Source organism: Cornus florida, unplaced genomic scaffold (assembly GCF_030987335.1).
Source record: "Cornus florida cultivar Cherokee Brave unplaced genomic scaffold, ASM3098733v1 CherokeeBrave_3.0.0_Hap2_Chr01, whole genome shotgun sequence".
NCBI lineage: Eukaryota > Viridiplantae > Streptophyta > Magnoliopsida > Cornales > Cornaceae > Cornus > Cornus florida.
The window spans coordinates 65,602,910-65,612,510 of record NW_026775571.1 but is presented as its reverse complement, the minus strand read 5'-3'; the positions used below and the strand labels follow the sequence as shown (position 1 = coordinate 65,612,510).

The following is a 9,601-nucleotide window of genomic DNA, read 5'->3' as shown; positions in this document are numbered from 1 at the left end:
AGAAGTATGAAACATTCATGCGTTTCATTGGGAAGGAAAAGTGGAATGTTTGAAAAGCAAATGAAAATTATTTTTGGGAAAATGTTTTAAAATGGTTTGCGAAAACCTGAGCGCCTAGGAGTTGCTTAGTGGTCTGTGGCGTTAGTGTGGTCTAAAGAGGTTAGGGAGAGACTTAAGCGAGGTTGAGCTACCTAAGCCTGCGATGCCTTGGAGTTGCCATGTGTTCAGGGATTGCTAGCCAATCTTTGTCTCATGACGCCATGGAATTGCCATAGGTCGGATTGCACTAACAGTTTGAAAAGGTTAACGGAATTGTTTCGGCAATGGGGAGCGACGTTGGCACGACATTGCATCTCATTGGCATGCATTGTGTAATTATGGTCGGATGGCCGGTGTAGACACTTATTCTAGTTGTTGTGAAAATGTTCCCCAATAGCATGATCACGTTACTTGTACTCTATGCTTTATGTGGATTCATGGGGTCATAAGAGTTGTGTCTTAGACACTTCCTACTAAGCGGCTAGCTCACTCTATCATATTATTACATTTTTCAGGTCACGGGAAGGAAGTGGTGGACGACGTTCCTCCACAAGTTTAAATGGGTTAGTGGACTGTTTCGACATCTTTTGTATTTGTGATCTCATTTTTTTTTTTTTTTTTTTTTTGTATAAGCCTTGAGATGGCACGTTTATCATGTATCGACATTGGAATTGACCATAGTGCTCTTAGACGACCTCGGGTTCAGGTAAGGACCCGGTTAGCGATTCGAACCCTCGGATTCGGGTCATTACAGACAGTATAATTTAGAGATTTTTTTCAGAGTTAGAAAGAGAAGATGAAGATAGAGGTCTCCACATCCATGAAGTCTTCTTTCTTCTCCATGAGCGGCTAAACTCTTTCTAAAGGATTGATGTAACCCTAATCTTAACTCCAATGGTTTATTTATTTATTTTATTGGGATTATTTATTATATGATGATTGCATAATTAAGGGCAAAACAATGGTTATACTTTGATTTTGGGATTTAATGCTTAAATTCAATTATATTTGATATCTTACCTTGTATTAGGGAGAAGGATTTATAATTGATCTCGACCTCTCTATTTTCTGTGATTATAGGGTAGGTTTATCATGCAATGGTGCTCAATGATCATATGTTTAGTGGTTTGATAGGTCATGCTAAGTGTAGATGGGTTGTACATGCTAACCGAAGATGGGTTATGCTTATCCCTAGACATATGAGTTTTTCTTTATAAATTATGTTATGTGCTTGTTGCCATACATCCTGATCATACAAAATATCCTAATAATATGTCTAATTGACCATTGGAGGGCGGATTAGTGGTAAAGTCAATACCTTAGACTCTTTATCTCGTGATCTCCCCAATTACTTAGTTTAAGTTATATTTAAATAATTAGTTAAATTAAAATTAAAATTTTCTATTTCGAATTAAATTAGAAATAATCTTAATATCTTGACAGCATAATTGTCGCAATCCTTGAGATTTGACACCCTCAACATAGCTCTATCCTACAAAGATTTATTCTATTGAGAGTGATTTTATCATTGATAATACACACATCATCCACCACTCTTGGAAAGGATGTCACCCGAGAAAAAGAGAAATCAAGACGAAGTGGAGACAATTTCGAAACAAGAATAGAGTAAGGACATCCAAAAAACAGATGAATCACAAATTCCTCCTCCAGACCACAACGAAAACATATTGCACTATCAACAAAACGATGCCATTTAAGGGCTTGGGGCATTGAAAACGCATTATAACCGCATCTCCAAAGGAAGTGCAGAACTTTTTGGGAAGTTTTACACTCCCAGAGGTTGGGCCAACAACATTCTTTACACTTCCACAGGGGGTGGTGGCACTGTTTTTCGGGATTGCAGAGGTGACATTGTCAAAGTCGTGATTTTTAAGCCACTTCCTGCTTCAAGTGCTCTTTCAGCTGAGGCCTATTGCCTTCACAAAACGATTTTTTGGGTCGCCTCCTTCCCATTCGAGCAGATTTGGTTGGAAAGTGATTCACTGATTCTCTGTCCAGCAGTGGTGGGGTCTGATCCAGCTCCAGTGGAGATCCAGGCAGTGGTTCACGACATCAAATTTTGGAATTTCACCTCAGCTTGTGTTAGCCATGTTCTACGTCATAAAAACATGGTGGTGGTGGTGGTGTTCTTGATCACATTCATATTAAGCGTGTTGGCTGGATGTGATAGACCTTCTTCCTCCGTATATTAATCTAGAAAAAATAAATAAATAAACATTGATAATCAAAATGAGACAAGAATATATCTCTTGCTTTATTAGAAATTGCAAACAGACATGTAGGCATGCATGCGACAGAATTTAACAAGATCTCCTCTGTTAACGGTACCTCCAGAGTTTACTGTCACTATAACAGCACATAAGGACTAGCATTTACCATTATTGTCGATGTAAATTTTCAAAATTGAAATATACAAAGAAACTTTGATTTATAGGGACATGAAATAACACATCAAGTTCCAAGTAACTTGAGAATTATAGAGTAAATCACTACTGTATTGTAAATCAGTACCAAGGTCATGCATTAAAAACAGAATATAAACAGATTTTAATTTTCTTCCAATTTTATTCGATATATGTCTGAAAATGAGAGAAAAGAAAATATGAACTACAAAAGGCAAGAAATCTGTAATTTTACAAAAGAGTTTGTACCGCATACAAGAAAGATTTTGGCAAATTTATTCAAGGAAAACTAGGATAATATGCCAAATTCTCAATATATCAATCAAATTAATTTTTCCCTGTAAAAAAGTACCTGAATACTTCTTCCATTGAAATGCTTGTGAAAGAATGATATGGATTAAATATGATGGAAGGGACATGTTGAACTTTGTAGAGATCAGCTCCTTCTTCCCCATCTACCACTCGAAGTCGTCTTTGAAAATCTTTTGACGAGATCGAAATCTTCAATTCCTGAAGGGTAGATATGAATCTCAATCCATCTGGAACCATCTTCAATCTCTCACAACCAATTTCTAAAGAAGAAAGATTGGGCATTGATCCTTCATCCACCATCCATTCCTCCAAGTTGGATAGTTCTTTGAGTTTTAGAAATTTGAGTTGAGGGAAACCCAACTTAGAGCAAACCATTTTCACTCCCACGAAGGCATTAGAACCCAAGGCAAGCCTTCTTAAGTTAGGAAGCTTCTCCAGTGTTGCCATTGGGTCCTCCTTGAGCTCAGATCTACTGAATTCTAACATAGTGAGGTTTGGAGAGAAATGATGGTGTTCGGGTAACTTACCTATAACACCTCCTATATGCAATGCATTAAGGCGACGGCACTCTAGCAATTGTCTCAAAAGATTTACCTCTTCTTCGGAACAAAAGTTGTATCCAATGTAAAATGACGAGTGCTGGAGTCGGTTTGCCCTGATGTTTAGGTAGTTGATGATGGCCACCAAGTCTTCAAGTACTTCTACCTGGACACGTGCATTTAGTTTCCAAAGGTTGGTAAGCATGAAGAGGTCTTTAAGATCAAACAGACGTGTAGTGAAGGTTTCCAGTAACTCCAGCTTGCTCAAACCATCCAATCTCAATATTTCTTTTGTTTTTACAAGATCATTAAGATATAGATGTCTCAAGCTTTTCATCTTCCACAGGACATTTGGTATTGTTCCAGATACTCCTAATTGTTCATGCAACCTTAAATCTAAGGTTTGCAAGAACCCTAAGTTGCCTATAGATGAAGGCAACTTTCTGAACCCAGAATTTCTTAAACTCAAGTACCTGAGATGAATTAGCTTTCCAACTGCTCTGGCTAACTTCTTAGAGAACTGGATTCCGCCAAGATCTAGAACTCTCAACACTTTGAAGCCTTTGAAATGGAAATTCTTCGGCATAGGTATGCAAATATATTTGGATGGAACAAAGAATGAAAGGGACCGAAGGTGCTGAGCTGTTCTAATCTTGGGGAAACCATCTTCACCCAAATGGATGGCTAGTCTGCGTACTTTACTGTCCAATGAAGAGTAGTAAGAGGAATAATCCACAAGCTTCTCGCTTCCATGCCGAAAATCAACGACCATTAAGAAATTTTGTTCTTTTCCCTTTAACAAGCACAGATCCCTCATCAGGTCATGAAGGCTGCAAGATTTAAACCTTCCACTGAACTCATCTACTTCCACCTGAACCATGTATCTGTATGCTAGTTCAACTAGACAGCGCTCTGCAACATCCATCATTGTTTCTCCTTCTGCTCGGTCATCCAATGATACCAGACCTTCAGCAATCCACAATTGATATAATTTATCGGCTTCAATTTCAGAATCCTCTGGGAAATTGCCTAGATATAGAAAACACGACTTCAACTGATATGGTAAGTCACTGTAACTTAAAGCTAACACCTGTGATACTCCATGTTGTTGCCTCATGCCTTTTCCCTTCCTTATATATGAACTAATATTGCGATGCACCATCTCCCAGTCCCTTAATGTCTGTTTTGTTACCAAAATTCCGCCAAGCACAATTACAGCCAATGGCAGACCTCCACAATGTTTAACCATTTCCCTCCCCAAATCCTCCATGTTTTTGTCATCTCTAGGCTCTGTAGAGCAAAGAAAAAGGAAACATTTCTTCAGTATGATGGATTTGAACAAACATTCAAAGCCTAAGAAGGCCAACAACAAAGGGAAAACAAACAAGATTAGCAATCAATAAACAAAAATAGAGTGAATGTGCTATAGTTCAGAAGATGGATTACGTCTTTTAGTGCGATAATTTGGATTTCTTGGTCAAAAGTGCCTAAATTAACAGAACTTAAAAATATGCAACTTCATTTAATAACTAGAATAAGAACAATCAGACTGTAAGAACTAGCTTGCTACTATAGTCAATATGATCCTTCAATGCTTTTATGATGAACCCAAAACCTCCTTTATGGAGCAGGATATGAACCTTTGAGGACGTCAATATGGCTAAAAACAAGCTTGTCATCAAAAACCACATGCAACCACCACCAAAACAATATATAAACTTATCTCCACAAGAGATTGTCCAACAATCTCCACAAGACCTTATTAACCCAATCACATTAGAATGTTACTGTAAGGTTATTATAGATTGACAAGTTATTTATCTAAAATTAAAGATTATTACATTAGGATAAAATGAAAAATCAGGATTCATGTAATAGATTTCAAGTAATGGTATATTAAATTGAGTTGGCAATGAGTTAGTTAAGGACAGGGAGATATATCTTGGTTAGAACCACACTAAACATCAGACCAAGGGTGAGAAACTAAAATCATAATAAACTACCTGCGCCATCTGGTTTTGTGAATGCTTTCTTCTGAAGTAGTTCCCAACTTTCATCTTCAGTCAACAATCGTGGCTCATGGAGGTAAACATGTGGATCCACATGCAAGGCCACTTCTTGATTACGCGTAGTGATCAATATTTTGCCACCCATATCTCCTCCAGTAGGAAAGGCATGCCTTATGCAGTCCCAAGCAGCCTCTGACCAAATGTCATCAAGAACCACCAAACACTTCCTACTCTGGTGGACTTGAACTAGCATCCTCACAAGATCTTCCTCTCTCATAAACACAATTCGATCCCTTTCATGTGGGATAAGCTTCGTAAGTATCCCTTGCAAAATATCTTTGGTTTGCCATTGCTGAGATACACAAACCCAAGCAAAGCCATCGAAATGACGCTTAACATTCTGGTCATTGTAAACCTTCTGAGCAATAGTGGTCTTCCCCAAACCACCCATACCACAAATTGACAAAGTTCGATAGTAATTCTCTTTATCTTCACTCACCAAAAGCCCCACCAATTCCTCTACATCTTCCTCCAATCCCACGAAATCCTTTTCCACAACATGGGAATAAGACCGCCTTAGCACGCGCTGTTGCCTCCCGTATGCAGAACTTGATGATCCTTCCCCTTCTGTTATGGCTCTAATACCATAAGTTTGTAAACTCGTGGTGAGTTGAGAAATTCTGGTTTTGATACTCTGTATCTCCGATCCAACCTTGTGAAGGGCTTTACCTTCATTCAAGATACAAACACATCTTTTGAGAAAGCTTTGCATACTCCTCCTTGAAGCAACTCTGATTACATAGGTTTCGATAATATCTTCAGAATCGTAAGCAATTTCTTTGATCTCCACAACCCAGTTGTGGATTGTCTTGCTTTCGCTTTCTCTTGCATCTGCATCTTTTAGGAAGCATTGCATTCTCTGGAACTCGACTCGGAGTTGCTCAACTTGAGAGCTTACTCCATGTAACAAGCTTGCTTCTTCACTTGCCAAGCCCTGAAGCCTCTCCAAAACAAAGGAAACAACAAACTCTGCCATTTTTTTCTGAAGGATGAGTAAGTATGAGCTCTGTTTTGCTTCTTTGGTGGATATTTTAGAATCAATAAAGTTGAAGTCAAGTCAACCTCAAGTCATCAAAAATTGGGTCCCAAAATTCCTTTTCCTGCTAAGCTTCCCTTAAAAAGTTGATTTCAATGTTGTAAAGTTTTTACAGGTGTGTGAACTGAAATTAATACACTGTATTTTCCCTCTCGTTGGGAGCTTCCAGGTTTCTTCCTTTTTCTTTTCTGTGATTATTATGATTATTCCTGTTCTTTAACTCTGTTAGTTTTTGTTTTTTCATCTTTTTGTTTTTTGTTTTTTGAAGTACGTATTGAGTAATAGTAAAAACTTATTGGACTGAAAAAAGTGTCACAAATAATTTGGTGTGCTGGAGTTTGTTTGCCATGATGGTGCCGAGAATGCCACCATTACATTAGTTTAAACTGTTTACTGATGTTGAATTCATGACTCCACCTTTATCTAATAAGAGGCAGTCGAGAATTTTTTATTCAATGCATTCAAGATAGAAATTTCTTTCTTAACCTTCTCAATTAGACCATTAGGTCTAAAAATTATTATCCTTTTGTTTAATCCGGATAAGTTGGGCTAATCGGATTAAAGAACATATTGGACTGTGAAATGATGCTATGAAGGCAAGGTTCCGTATAGAACGAAACAAAACCCAAAAAAAAAAAACAAGAAGGGTTGTTCGAGACATGGTAGGACCTACAAGTCTTTGTTAGCATTTGCCTCTCACAGAGCTCACTCTCATACTATTTGAAGGTTTAAATAAGATTTTATTTTTATTTTATTTTATTTTTTTTATCACACTGCATATAAAATTGGTCCAAAAATTCCCTTTCCTTCTAATCTGATCTTAAAGAGTTGCTTTCAATGTCGCCTTTACAGGTGTGTGAACTCAAATTAATACGTCGTATTTTTCCTCTCGGTCTTCCTTTCTGTGTGCTTTTTCCCTCTGTATTCGTGGATTCTTCTTTTCTCTTTCCCTTGATAAATTATGATTAGTCCCCTTTTTTTTTTTTTTTTTTTTTAGTCTGTTAGTTTGAGAGTATTGTTTTCATTTTTATTATTTTATTTTTTTTATTTATAAACTTGATTATTTCTGTAACGACCCACTCCACCACATGATATGATATTGTTCGTTTTAGGCTTGCTTTTGGGTTTCACCTTAAAAGGCCTCATACCAATTGAAGATGATACACTTACATATAAACACTTCACCTTTCCCTTTCCTAGGCGATGTGAGATTGTACACTCGTAACTCGCCAGTGTGGTAGCCTGACAGTATCTCTCGCACCCGCCTATGACGCACCCGTCCACAGGGTCATCACAATCCACCTCCTTTGGAGGCCCGATGTCCCCGTCGGCCCACTTCCGGCTGGGTTAGGCTCTGATACTATTTGTAACGACCCACTCCACCACATGGTATGATATTGTCCGCTTTGGGCCTGAGCCCGCATGGTTTTGCTCTTGGGTTTTACCTCAAAATGTCTCATACCAATTGGAGATGACACACTTGTTGGAAACGGAGGCATTAAAAACATAAACTTTGGATGAGATTTGGAATAGATTCCGCTAAGAATTTTTTGCGAATCTCTAGACGAGCGTGTTTCTCTCCGCAAGGAGATGAACGTGGTATATTTACTTTCTTAAATCCATTTCCGGGTAAATGAGAAATTAGCTCCAAAGTATGGTGTTTTGATAAGCCTAAATGGGTATGCAAAATGTGAGAAGTGTTTGTCCCACATAGAAAAAATGTTGAAACAAATTAAAATTTAAATAAGCTGAGTTTAGGATTTGGGCTTGGGCTTGGGCTTGGGCTTAATTGTAAAGTCCAGATTATTCTTTTTTGGAATTTTGGATTGGGCCTAATTTTGGGCTGGGCTTATTTAAATGCGTTTCACAAATGAGTGGGGTTTTTTGAATTAAAAAACTACTTTTTAATTTTTCTAAAAGGTTACACCTTTTAAATTAAAAAAACCATATTTTAGTTTTTCTAAAGGGTTATACCTTTTAAATTAAAAAACTACTTTTTAGTTTTTTTTTTTTAAAGGGTTACACCTTTTTTCGAACCGTCATAACTCATGGTTGCACCCACTCGTTAAAGCACATTGCAACCTATTGGAATGAATGTGTCTATTGGTGAATAGACACCATGTGAACCATTGCAACCTATTGGAATAGATGTGTCTAGTGGTGAACAGACACCATGTGAACCATTGCAACCTATTCCAATAATAAAGAGATACACCCAATCCAAAAAGGCATTTCTGTTTCTATAAATACCCCCCTTTGGATTATTTGCAAGTGATTCATTTTTCATTTTCTTCTATTTCCCTCTCTAGACTTGAACCCAACCCAAGTGGGTTCAAACCATAGGTTAAGTGGTTTGAACCACTTAGACTCTAATCCAATTTCATCGAGCCATATTAAGATTGGTCCGAACCATTTGGTTTGGATTGCATCCAATTTAGCATTTATATAGTATAGATGCATTTTTGAGTCAGAGAGAGTATTACACAGAGAAGGTTCGCCGTATCCACGAGTTTGTAATGCTGCTACTGGTGGATGTAGACCGTTGTATCCTGGGAGATAGACGCCACTGAGTCCGTTAGTACCATAGCGGGGCGAATATGTCTTAAGGATATAGTATCCAATACTAGCCTCGGTCCAAGTTCTTTATTTATTATTTTATTATTTTATTTTACATATTTATATTTAATTAATCATTTCTTAGCATATTGTTAATTATCTCATAGCATATTAGTATAAGGGTTGTTATATCTTAAATGTCACATGAAACATATATTTACCAACAATCTTAAGACAGACTCACTCATTGCGTATGTTTTATTATATGCTTTTATTTAAGATATAAACAAGTAGATATTATACAATAAATGAGATATAATAAAATAATGTTATGTATATTATTATATGATAATATGCTAAATATTGATGTGTTCAATATTATGTGAAATTGAAGCATGTTATATTAGTAAATTATTGAATTATTTATATAATTCAGTATTGATTGAATTATTTTAATTTTGTAATATAATATTATGTAGTATATTATATTATTTTAAATTTGTGCCCACTAGAGTTAGGAAAAGGTATTTCATTTTTTTTATCAATGATTGCACAAGATGATGTTATCTATATCTGTTACGAAGCAAAGATAAAGCCTTAGAAATGTTTAAACATTACAAAAATGAG

At 36.8% G+C, this 9,601-nt stretch overlaps 1 protein-coding gene across 1 annotated transcript; it reads right to left on the bottom strand.

Moving 5' to 3' along the window:
* Positions 1-1,521: 1,521 nt before the first annotated feature.
* Positions 1,522-6,405, bottom strand: LOC132299187 (putative disease resistance protein At1g50180). Its single transcript, XM_059795675.1, has 3 exons — positions 5,317-6,405; positions 2,815-4,603; positions 1,522-2,253 (listed from the first exon to the last, which is right to left on the bottom strand). Exons 1-3 carry the CDS (start codon positions 6,356-6,358, stop codon positions 2,205-2,207), a joined length of 2,880 nt encoding a protein of 959 aa, XP_059651658.1. The 5' UTR covers positions 6,359-6,405; the 3' UTR covers positions 1,522-2,204.
* Between the last annotated feature and the right edge of the window lie 3,196 nt (positions 6,406-9,601).

What these genes read in the sequence shown, in the direction of transcription:
- LOC132299187 (XM_059795675.1), bottom strand. Translation starts at nt 6,358, where the DNA reads ATGGCAGAGTTTGTTGTTTCCTTTGTTTTGGAGAGGCTTCAGGGCTTG. An exon ending in CACAAAACCAGATGGCGCAG is followed by an intron (nt 4,604 to 5,316) that starts GTAGTTTATTAT and finishes TTTGCTCTACAG; the next exon opens with AGCCTAGAGATGACAAAAAC. An exon ending in TCAATGGAAGAAGTATTCAG is followed by an intron (nt 2,254 to 2,814) that starts GTACTTTTTTAC and finishes TATTTTTTCTAG; the next exon opens with ATTAATATACGGAGGAAGAA.